Genomic DNA, 12565 nt, shown 5'->3' with positions numbered 1-12565 from the left:
TGCCACTGCTCTTCAAGACGCTGGTGCGCCCACATCTCGAATATGGTAATATCGTCTGGGGCCCCTTCAACCGGACAGATCAGCTTCGTGTCGAGCGTGTCCAACGCAGGGCTACGAGGCTGGTTCGAGACATCCGCCACCTGCCATACGAAGCAAGGTTGAAGTCCCTGAAGCTGCCCTCGCTGCGATACCGACGTCGACGTGGGGACATGATCGCTGTCTTTCAACTGATACACGGGAAGCTGGATCTGAAGCCAGAAGAGTTCTTCGACAGAACACATGCCAGGGAAACCAGAGGACACCCGTGGCGCCTGGCCAAACCCCGAGCAACTTCACGCGTCCGTCGAAACGCCTTCTCAACGAGAGTCATCAACGACTGGAATGGACTACCGCTGGCAGTCGTGAGCGCCGACTCTCTCAACCAGTTCAAGAATCGTCTCGACAAGCACTGGGCCCATCTCCTATACACACCACCTACGTCCTATGAGCCCTAACATGATCCGTCTAGAAGCTCGACTGGACCGGTAGTTTACAGGCCTTTGGCCTCTCTAAATTCCGTTCAACTTAAGTAAGTAAGTAAGTAAGTAAGTAAGTCAAAACTAAGATAAACCAACCACAAAACAATGAAAATTAACGCTTACCGTCTTTTCGTCTTTCCTCAATGATCAGACGACAGACCGAGAAAAAATGTTTTTAAAAACTCTGTAACTTTTGTCTTCAACAAATCAGAGAACGAGAAGCCGAACAGCTATCGATCCTAGGTTGTTCCTCAATTTTGTCTGCTTTTTAGGCCCTCGAATCAACCGCTAGGTGTCGCCACTTTTCATACGCAACCTTGATTAGTTTGCTTGTTTGTTGCTGAACGCCGGTCTGTATGTATTATGTATTGTGTGTTGACTGTTGTGTTTGTGTGTATTGATGTCCTGTCCTCAGTCCTAGAGTATATAAGTTGAATTGAGAAGGTATGTACCAAGGCTATGTAAACCGCATGTACCGTTTAGTTTAATAGTATTTGCTCAGCAAAACGTCACACGATCATAATAAGTCAAAGTCAAAGTTGTAGCTTGAGCTCCAGAAAAATCCACAGCAATGAAACATTTTAATTAAGTCTCAATACAAATTTTTGTTTCAATTTGCATAGATACCTACCTGCCTACCCACTTAACAATTTGCTTATCTTGTACACAAGTTGTAATAGGATGTTTTAAATCACTTGCTGTGAATCTTGTGGACAATGATGGTTCCAGAAATGTGGTACCTTGACCTATTGTGTCGGAAGTTGTGAGGGATAGGCACCACACGAATACTCGGGCCGTACTATTTTCTGGACGATTTGCCAGCTGGCGATGTATGGTGGAGCTAGCAGAGCTTGTTATATATCAATGCCAGATACCAATAACTTAATATCTCAATCTATATTTTAATTTTTCTATGAGTGTCATTTTACGTGTTTGTGTTCAAGTTCATCTTCTACCGTGTTTATATCAATAAATAACAAAGCTATTGTACATCACCAGCTGGCCAGCCAGCCGATTTTATCCAGTTGTTAGCAAGGCCTCAATACCCCCACTTGAACAAATTTGATTACTTGAAGCTGGGCTCCAGGTAGGTTCAGACCCTTATGGGGATATTACTGATTTCAACCATGAGAAATAAGTATCAATTAATAAAATCAGTTGGGCTAACTAGGCTTGTTCAATCTAAAAGTGGACACATCATTAATTTGATTCTGATTCTGATGGGTGGGGTACTGACTACTGACCATGTATGGACATGTAATCAATTTATTTATGTAGTTTAGTGTGCTCTTGCCTTCAAATCATTATAATGACTGCACAAAAAAATGTTATGGCTTGCGAGCCAGCATCCAATAATTTTCAAAATCAAGTGAGCATTGTACAGGTCTCGCGAGATTAAGCGGTAGGTTTTGCACTTTTACATTTCCGGTTATATCTCAGAAACTAATCGATCTACGATGAAGCCATTTTACACGATCATGGCCGGCTTGTTACCCAACAAGTCGATCGCATCTTCAACACTTAAAAGCTTAAGACGACGAAGATATAGCCTGAAGTACACTAAATTTTCTAGGTGCAAAACCTACCGCTAAAACCCGCGAGACCTGTACATATTGGCCTTGGTGAACGACAAAATAGGGAGTCAATTTTAAAAATGTAAAAGCTGCTTTAAGAAACTCATCCTGTATCATTCTTGTATCAATTCATAAATCACATATTTTAGTTTTTTATTAGTCAGCAAAATGAAATTGCTTTAGCCTTGAGTTGTACCATTGTAATGCATTATTGGTTGTTAGTTGGTCGTCAGAAGTGGGGTTCCTCAAGGCTCAGTTCTGGGGCCCCTCTTGTTTCTGTTTGTGGATGATATTCCTTCTGTGGTCGACTGCTCTGTGAAGATGTTCGCTGGCGACACGAAGCTCTACCGAAACGTATCCAAGCGGCATGACAGAGACTCCCATTCAGAAGACGCTGAGGTTGTGGGGCTGGCTGTCGCTCAACAAAGAGCTGGCAGAGACCACTCCACTGAACACACCCAGCTGTCGATTGAAGAACAGCGTCGGAACACTAGTGGTGCCCTACCTGAGGTTGACGAGGAGGGAGAGGTGGTTGTCTCTCACTTCAGAGATGTCAGATACCACTCTGCCCGACCATCGTCCCCACAGCAGGTGCGAGACACAACGGCAGCGACAACTCTTCAAGGCGACATTGATGCCCTAGTGACATGGTCTGACCGGTGGCAACTCCCATTCAACGAAGGCAAGTGCAAGATCCTGCACCTGGGGAATAACAATCCCCGGATCAAGTACAGGGTGTCTCAAAAGTTCGCTTACACATTTCCCATGTCAATAAAGCATATAAGAACCGGCCAAAAATCTAAGGTTTTGGTGTCCGTGTGTACACTAGACAAATATGCATGCTTTGACAACTGATTCGGAAGGTTGGAAACCAAACCCTTTGCTGTATCTCCAAAAATATTTGCTCATACCGATATTCGTCACTCCGTCAGCTGCCGGAGGCTGATAAAAGGTTACCAGATTTCAAGCTCTTGTAGGGGAATCCGCTGCAGTTTCTGCGTCGGATTTAGGTTTGACGAGCTCCCCGGCAACATCCGCTTCTCCCTGAAAGCCGACAGCTTGCATCGACACCATCCGTGAGTATTTTGTAGGTCTTCTCTGGCGCTAACTCCTTCATGAATGACTGGCGCCGACTTCCCAAGCACCATTTTTCTTTTCAAAACAACCCCATTCCTGAACAAATGGGAAGTACCAGGGGCCAATTTTTCGCAGCATATCGTAGCAGAATGTGTCGGCCATCTGTTTCTTAGACACATTTTGCAAATTTTGCAAATCCCGAACGCTCGTAATTCCCAACGCCAAGACCTTCGCTGGGTTCCGGAGTGTTTTCCTCAGGAGAGGTTCTGCTTTGTAAACGGCCAAAACCTGTCCATCGTGCGGTTTTGTCCGGATTTTGTGTGTAAAAGAAAGCTATTTGCTCCAGATCTGCCTCTTGAAACTTCGTTAGATAAAACTTTACATTAATTGACACTTTTGGAGGGTCACTTGTCCTCAGCATTGACGATTTTCGCATTATTTTCCCTCAAAATTTAGCGTTATAGATATTATAAACAATTTTAAATGATATTTTGTCTTTATTTTATGATGACCTGCAATTTTTGAAACTGGGTAACCTCTGTCTGTGAGCTTCTAGTCAGTTTTCAATAGTTAGGACTGCATTTTCAGCTGCTTTCCGGAGCACGAGTCTGCTGCGGTACAAGGGTCGTTCAAAGCGCTGTTAGTCTCGCATGGCTTTGTCCTTCAAAAAATTTAGCCACCGTTTTTATTAGATGACCAACATGTTGTACTCATCCTCGCCGACACTTTGCCATGTGTCATTTCCGACCTAACCATTCCCATTACTCGTGAAGCAGAGTTTCTCAGCCGACCCGAGTATGCGACCTCCATTTTCATGCCTGATCCATGGTCAGAGGTGAACCCTTTTTGTGAGCTCATGAAGGGTCGAATGCGCTTGAAAACGATGAAGCTGCTTGAGGAAGGTTGTTACCAATGCCCATGCAAAATTTCGACTGTTAATTTCTTGTTGATTCAGAATTATTGACAAAAAAGCATGGCTGGTACCTGTAAGCGAACTTTTGAGACACCCTGTACACCATGCGAGAAGTCGACCTAGAGGCGGTGGAAACAGAGCACGACCTCGGTGTCCATATCGACTCCTTGCTCAAGTTTCGCAAACAAGCCACCACTGCTGCTGCGAAGGCCAATCAGATCTTGGCAGTCATCAGGCGCTCCTTCGAACTTATCGACGAATTCACACTCCCACTGCTATACAAGACTCTGGTGCGCCCACATTTAGAGTACGGAAACTTGGCATGGGGCCCGTTCAATCGGGCCGACCAACTCCTGATTGAAAAAGTCCAAAGGAGAGCAACACGCCTGGTAGCTTCCATCAGACACCTCCCCTACGAAGAACGTCTACGAGTGCTAAAGCTGCCTTCATTGTTCTACCGCCGACGACGAGGTGACATGATCCAAATGTATCAGCTGTTTCATGGAGGGGTCGACCTGTCTCCTGAGGATTTCTTTGCGGCTGCCACTGACAATCGTACCCGAGGCCACTCGATGAAAGTCCAGAAGCCCAGAGCGGAAACCAGGCCAAGAAGACAGTCGTTTAGCGTGAGGGTCGTCAATGACTGGAACAGTTTACCCCCAACGGTCGTCGGCGCTGCCTCAGTCGATCAATTCAAATCAAGACTGGACGCCCACTGGGCAAACATCAGGTAGGTCTGATACCTGATAGGAGTTAGAAAGGTCCCACCTGATACGAGCTCGATGAGAGCGGTTCCCTACAGGCCAAGTGGCCTCAAAATTCCGATCATATTAAAGGGACCCTCCCACCTTAACATTAGTTTTGAGTTGAGATAGCCAAGTTTGCGGCCAGGCTCAGAAACCACCATTTATCCTGGTCGCAACCCCCGCAGCTTTATGGTGTTCAAGAAATTTCTTCCCTTTACTTGCAGGGTGGGACCAGCGTGGTCCCTATCTCTTAACCATTACGGGAATCTGATGACGTCATCAGGCTTTCGAACGTCCGTTAAATGTTTGACTAAAACGTTTTGTAGCACGCGGTGGTATATGCTGCTTTGCGCGCAACAAATGCCGCACTTTCAAATAAAGTCGCTAGGAACAGCGGAGATCCCAAAAAGTAAACAAAAGTAAAAGTCTAATATCTTGAAAACCGGTGAATATTTTTCGATAAAATTTGGTAGATATTCGTTTTTGCTCTTTCTGAACCGAGCGACATCACTTTCATGCCAATTCATTAACTTTTTTGAAGGTGGGAGGGTCCCTTTAAGGTAAGGTAAGGTATTATTATTTATTTTAGGTTTTCCTAACCCTTTTTCGGATCTTGACAATGTGAAATTATTAATTTTGATCAAATGTCATGAAGGCAGTATACAACCAGGCCTAGTGCTGAGGATGCCACTTTTTGAGAATGATAGCAAGATTGATGGTAAATTCTTGCAAGTCATGATTGCATCCATATTCAGTATGCACTCTATTTGTGAATAAAAATAGCCAGCTACTTGTGGTCTGTAGAATCAATATTTTGATTCTCCTTTACCAGTCAGTCAAGTTTTTGATTGCCTATTTTTGTTTATAAATCAGAGTATGATTTTAAAAGCAAGAATTTTGTGTTCAGTAGACAGCTTAAATATTTTTATGCAATATTAAGATCATTCCCGGCGTCAAAATAACGGTTTCCATATTTCCCCATTGACTAATGGTGAGGTCACGTGACCGACCTGACCTCATCTAACCTTTAAGAAATATCCGAGATAGGTATTTATGTTGTAAGACCTCTGTAGGATATTAATTAGCCTCTGCCGTCAGGTCAATAACCGTTTAACCCGCGCCCTGCTGGGGGGGGGGGGGGTGTTTGAACATCCCCCCCTTGTGGTTTTTCGCGAATATCTCAAAAACGGCGGCGCGGAGCGCCGCCGTTTTTGGTACACCTTATCATACATCAATTCTACACATGTTGTGAAAATTTCAGACCAAGATCATTCAAGGTCAGGTCACCAGGTCACTTGAAGTGACCTCACCTCATAAAAAGTTTCAATGTCTGCTATAGCTACACCGAGTGACCGATCGCTTTGAAACTTTCAGAGATTGATAAGGGTAACAGTATCTATAAAATATATATCACGGAATTTTGATATCGGTGACCTTAGGTCAGGTCAATTTTGCGACCTCTCCATTATAAGTCAATGGGAGAAAATTGAAATGCGCCTCTTTTGGACGAAAGACATTATAAACACTCCCAAACACTGAATTACAAGTGGTATAGACACACTTGACATTAAAATGGTGTCCGTGACCCCTGTTTATGCCCTGAGGTCATCTTAGGTCACGAATGGTATCTAACAGTTTTTCGCAAATAACTTTTGTTAGAGGCATGCAAGAGCGATGAAAACGCCTTAGATGTGTTCAGCTCGACGATACGGATCGACTGATATGCAACATGACCCTTTCCGGTCAGGTCATGACCTTGACCTGAGGTCAAATTTTCAAGTTGACCTTTCAAGGTCAAGTTATAGTTCATTCGATGCGTCTTGACGAGAGGAACACGATGCCGGTAAAAGTAAGCTCGTACAAGGCTTGGGTCAAAAGTTATTGCAGAAAACTGTTTCCGAAAAACGGCTATTTTGGTGTATATACTCTGGCTATTTTTGCAGTTTTTGCCCCCTGAAACCAAAACCTTTGACGTTAGGTCAAATCTGAGAGAATTACTCAGAAAGGGCGTTAATAAGGCTATCGAATGCGCTTTTCTGGCTTTATTGGTTCCCGAGTTATGCGTTGGCTTCCTGGAAATTGTCGCCATTCGACCTAAAAATCGGCGAAATTTTGCCTTCAATGACCTCTGGTGACCTGACCTTTGACCTGACCAAAAAATCGACTGAAGTGATTTCGTCATTATTTTTTACGCTCTTTCGAGCGCCGCCTTCCGCGTATCGCTACGTGGCCCAGGAGCCGAGTTACAAGGGGGTGTTCAAACACCCCCCCCCCCCCCAGCAGGGCGTGGAAATCCATGACCCCCAGCCGGGCGCGGGTTAAGAAACAAATTTCTCAGAAATTTCGTACTTGTCCTATGCCGGCTGTAACACCTTCGTCTTTGAAAGGATATGCGTTTTGACACACTGTTGTAGGCTTTCACTCTCTGTCGGTAAATGTGTTGTGCATGCTAGATAAATTGAATATTTTTTCCTCACATTTAAGCAAGTGGATTAAGAGGCTTGCATTTCTCGGGCATATTGTGCACTTTAATCGGTAGGCACTAAAACGGTCAGACCGTAGGCATGATGATAGCGCGTTTGCTGTGACCCAGTTAGATAATGACACGTGGTGACTACTGCACTTTCATCACTGCTCTCTGAACACTTCAGGTTTATCATTGGGTGTTGCAACATGCATTGGTCTTATCCTAGCACCATGTGGAAAGTAACACGCACTGGCGGTATTTTTCCGTGCTCACAGCTCGTGAGACTTAACCCGCGCCCCGCTGGGGGGGGGGGGGGATGAATCTGCAGGAATCGAGACTTAATAAAAAGAATATACGAGATTTCACTTCGTCTTTTAAATGGCTACCTCGTTGATCTGACCTTGACCGGGCCTGTGACGTTCTTAGGCGACAAAATTTGCTCTTTGGGTCCGTCTTGTAGAATGCTTTCGATTGCCGTTTTCCTTGTCTTTCTACGACCAATCGTTCGAAAATGTAACAGGGGGCAGAATCTCCTCCCTCTCCCCCCCCCCCTCCCAGCGGGGCGCGTAAGGGTGACAAATGATTAAGGTACCTATTTGTGGTTACTATTGGTGGTAAGTTTTCTCATTGTTTTTATTATTGGGCAGACGGCATCATTAAGATCGGAACAAATTTAAGAACGAGGAAGCTTCACGGTGTATGTATGCGAGCCAATAGCGATGTATTGGGGATGCGTGCCACGTTAAAATCTTAACCGTTCCATGCCTAAGTGGAACAAAAACGAAACATCAGACCATTTATCGCTGTTTTTTACATTAGGAGATATTTTCAAATGTGACATAGCTTCTCAGCATTCTTCTTTCAATACGCATAGCAAAATGTAGAATGATCGAAGCAGGCTGCCAACACTCAACAGTGTCCCAGCACCCACAGTATCGTGCAACTCCGCCCATGACGCGGTTTACGCAACACGGATCAATAACACCACTTCTCTGAGCGGGACAGTCAGCTGGCTAGTGTTGTGCAATCAGACGCCACTGCAAGCTCGTTGTCCATTACATTGGACGTCACGGGAATCGTTAGCATAAACCCAGGCCCCAGGGAAGGGTCGAACTGACTGTGCTGTGCATTAGACCCGGTCCAAACTGGTTTTTCACGCCACCGTCCTCGTTAACGACTCATTGATTTTTAAAACGACTGCGTAGCCTAACCGTTCCTTATGTTTCGTGTCCACAGACAACACTAGCAAGCGGGCGACGCTGTGTAGTGCGTCTCTGACTCAAAACTGGGCGGCTTCTGGTCCAGCATGTCCACCCTGCTGCGTGTCACCTCCGCCGGCTGCGGCGTTCTGGCCGTGGGCGTGCTGGCAGCGCGCAAGTCGCGCCGCCGGCCGCCGCCGTCCCCTGCCACTGACGTCCAGCGCCGGTTCCACGGCCCGCTGCCCACCCGCGCCGAGCAGCTAGAACGCCTGCGCAGCGAGCAGTTTGACGTGCTGGTGGTGGGCGGCGGCGCGACCGGCGCCGGCTGTGCCCTGGATGCCGCCAGTCGCGGCCTCAGCACCGCCATGATCGAGATGGACGACTTCGGCTCGGGCACGTCCAGCAGAAGCACCAAGCTGCTGCACGGTGGTGTGCGCTACCTACAGAAGGCCATCATGAACCTGGACCTGGAGCAGTATAGGATGGTGCGGGAGGCGCTCAACGAGCGTGCCAACCTGCTGGAGATCGCGCCGCATCTGTCCTACCCGCTGCCGATCATGCTGCCTGTCTACAAGTGGTGGCAGCTGCCATACTTTTACGCCGGAATCAAAATGTACGATATCGTGGCCGGCTCCAAATGTCTCAAGTCGTCCTACATTCTCAGCAAGCGCAGTGCGCTGGAGCTGTTCCCGATGCTGAAGACGGATGCCCTAGTGGGAGCGATCGTGTACTATGACGGTCAGCACAACGACGCCAGAATGAACACCGCCATCGCCATCACCGCCGTGCGGCTTGGAGCGAGCGTCGCCAACCACTGTCGCGCGGTGGAGCTGCTGAAGGAACCCGCGGAGAAGGGCGGGGAGCCGCGAGTGTGCGGCGCCATCTGCGAGGATGTACTGACCGGGGAGCGGTTCTCAGTCCGGGCGCGGTGTGTCATCAACGCCACGGGACCGTTCACTGATTCCCTGCGCCAGATGGATGACCCCAAGTTGAAGGAGATCTGCGCACCGTCGGCAGGCGTGCACGTGGTCCTTCCCGGATATTACAGTCCCGACTCGATGGGTCTGCTCGACCCCTCGACCTCCGACGGCAGGGTCATCTTCTTCCTGCCCTGGATGAAGCACACCATCGCCGGCACCACCGACTCGCCGTGCGAGGTGACGCCGAACCCGACACCCAGCGAGGAGGACATCGCCTTCATCCTCGGCGAGGTCCGCAACTACCTGAGCCCCGAGATCGAGGTACGACGTGGCGACGTGCTGTCTGCGTGGAGCGGCATTCGACCGCTGGTCTCCGACCCGAACCAGCCCGACACGCAGAGTATCGCGCGAAACCACATCGTTCACGTGTCGCCCTCAGGTCTGGTCACCATCGCCGGCGGCAAGTGGACTACCTACCGGTCCATGGCTGAGGAGACCATCGATACCGCGGTCCGCGCCACCGGCCTGAAGCCCAGCTCTGGCTGTCGCACCCAAGGCCTCCTCTTGGAGGGCGCGCATGACTGGACGCCCAACATGTACATCCGACTTGTCCAGGACATGGGCTTCGACCCGGAGGTGGCCAAACACTTGGCTGACACCTACGGAGACCGTGCATTCGCTGTGGCGAAACTTGCGGCGCTAACTGGAAAGGCGTTCCCGACGGTGGGTAAGCGACTTGAGGAGGAGTTCCCTTACCTGGAAGCGGAGGTGCGCTACGCTGTGAAGGAGTACGCCGCCACCGCTGTGGACGTGATCGGACGTCGCCTGCGGCTGGCGTTTCTCAACAATGTCGTCGCAGAGCAGGTGCTACCTCGCGTGGTTGAAATTATGGCCGAGGAGCTCGGCTGGAACGCTGCGGAGAAACAGCGTCAACACGAGCAAGCGTTGACGTTCCTGCGTACAGAGATGGGTCAGATGGTGAACCAGGAGTCGCGCCTGCAGGTGCCCATCAGCCTGACCGTTCGAGAAGTACAGGCGTACACCCGCCGCTTCCAGGAGCTCGACCGCGAGAAGAAGGGCTTCATCACCGTTAACGACTTGCGCCAGGAGTTGGAGGACATGCCCGGAGCCCATATCCACAACATGCTCTCCGAGGCGGACCCGGCGCACCACGGCTGCGTCGACCTGGCTACTTACATGCAGATTATGGCGGGGCTGAAGAGAGGCACCCCTCGTGGCACCCGCGCACGTCAGAAGGATGCCGGGAGCGACAACGTCCGGATCCCCGTGGAAAGAAGCGGTGGTGGCGTGTGACCAAGATGCCAGTGAGACCAAGTCTTTGCAGAGCTGACAGCTTTGTGATGAGTGAATGACGCGGGTGGAAATTGAATAACTGAAAGATGCCGGATATGATAAGTAACTAGATCTGTTGAAATGCAAATTATGAATATGCTTCAGTGAAGCATTCATTGAGGCTTAAAGCAATCGTGCAATTGAAGTTCTTTGCCAGAATGAAATACTTCATTAAAAATACCAATTGTGATATTTTACTCTTTATTACAGTGAATGAAACTAAAAGTACTTGTATTCGCGTGGGGACACAAAAAGCAGGAATAGTGGAAGCATGTCGGACAAGCTACTTGTGTTAAAAATCGAAAGGGTAACTGAATTGCGCGGTTGATGTATGGTCGTCTCGTGTTTATATGTTGCCGAAATGACATTAGGAATGCTTGGTGGTGATGCTGCTAAGTTCACTGATCCAACAAGTTTCTGCAACGACCTGTGGTGATATAGGATCACCCTCTGCCAGAGTTGGATGTAGAAAGCAAATCAAAACTACCAGTTACTGACGAAGTGGTGCGGAGGTCGTGGTAGTCCCCCGATCACCTTCACTTACCGACTGCAGAGGTCACACTCGAGGGCCGCGGCCCACTGACTAACTGGGCCGTGTTGACCGCCGTGACACCGCCGTTCAGCGCTGCGCGTCACTGATACGCCTCAACGAACACCGTGCTCTGGCGACTGGCGACTTCAACCATGCGCGACCACGCGAGCTACTTCATGTCACCGAAACACTGGCCAACGGATTGCCAACCGTGACAAAGACATAATTCAGCACTAATCATTTGTGTGCGTGTGCGTAAGTGGTTACTTTCGCCTAAGAGGAAGCTAAGTAAGCGATTTGTTGTTGCTGCATGCTTACCTGTCTTCCAATCTATCGAAGGAACGCGGTGATGGCTGATGCTGAGTGGTCCCATGGATCATGTAGGTAGTCTTGAAGACACTAGGAAATTTGTTGAGAGAACAATGGCTGGGTTCTACGTGTCACGATTGGTTCGCGTCTATTGTCTTACTACTCGTGCTCTTGCTGTTGTGAGCTAGCGTGTTTGTGAGTTGTGATTGGTTACTCACGAAACTTGAGTTCTTCACTTGAGGCAGCGGGTTTTTCTTGTTTCTGTTCCTTACCTAGTTATTTGCTCTTTCTGTTACGGTTTTTATTGGGTTTCGATTAAATCTAATAGTTTTATCGGAAACAGTCTGTGACGTTTCTCCATGTCAGGAATCCGATGCTGCCCTCGGCTTTTCATGTCAAATTGTGCTGCTTAGTGTTCACACGTTTGGTAGTTGTAAGCGCGCTGAGGGCCGTTGTGGCGTTTTCCAGATGGGTTTTATGTGACGGTACTGGTATGAAGGACTAGTCAGTCTTATCTAATTTATGAAATGCGCAGTTCCGATCATATTCAGAAAGCAACGAAGTTACGGGAAATGTGTGTTTTTCAGTATTACGTTATTTAAGAATTAGATGAATGCGTTCAACTGTAATTTTGTGTTCACATGCCCTTGCCGACATTATCTATAAGACATCTGTTCTGTCAAAAAGCTGAGTTTGTCCCACGTTTGAACTGGGATGTGTGGCTAGTTATACAGAAAAAGAACCGATTACCCTGTTGAGCACATCCCTGGCGTAATGCTGGCCCCCATCGTGAATGCTGCATCTCGCGCGGTGTTGCTGCAAATACACTGCATTTACGTGACAAAAGTATGGGCTTTGGTATTCAATGGAACGAGCTGTGAGCACGAAGGAGAAGCATTGGTCGTCCCATTTGCATCCCTTCACACATGGTATGATGTAGGGCATCAGCTAGGGAAT

At 48.1% G+C, this 12565-nt stretch overlaps 1 protein-coding gene across 1 annotated transcript; it reads left to right on the top strand.

The window, feature by feature from the left end:
* The first annotated feature begins 842 nt into the window (after nt 1–842).
* LOC122363996 (glycerol-3-phosphate dehydrogenase, mitochondrial-like) lies at nt 843–12457 on the top strand. Its single transcript, XM_043333924.1, has 2 exons — nt 843–962; nt 8532–12457. The coding sequence occupies exon 2, from the start codon at nt 8602–8604 to the stop codon at nt 10726–10728; it is 2127 nt and encodes a 708-aa protein (XP_043189859.1). The 5' UTR covers nt 843–962; nt 8532–8601; the 3' UTR covers nt 10729–12457.
* Nucleotides 12458–12565: the final 108 nt, after the last annotated feature.

The sequence above is a fragment of the Amphibalanus amphitrite genome, unplaced genomic scaffold (assembly GCF_019059575.1).
Source record: "Amphibalanus amphitrite isolate SeventyFive unplaced genomic scaffold, NRLGWU_Aamphi_draft 000651F_arrow, whole genome shotgun sequence".
NCBI lineage: Eukaryota > Metazoa > Arthropoda > Thecostraca > Balanomorpha > Balanidae > Amphibalanus > Amphibalanus amphitrite.
The sequence above is the reverse complement of the archived record's forward strand: the minus strand, read 5'-3'. Positions and strand labels throughout refer to the sequence as shown.

Bases quoted from the DNA above. Each gene is read 5' to 3' on its own strand.
- LOC122363996 (XM_043333924.1), top strand. From the start codon at position 8,602: ATGTCCACCCTGCTGCGTGTCACCTCCGCCGGCTGCGGCGTTCTGGCC.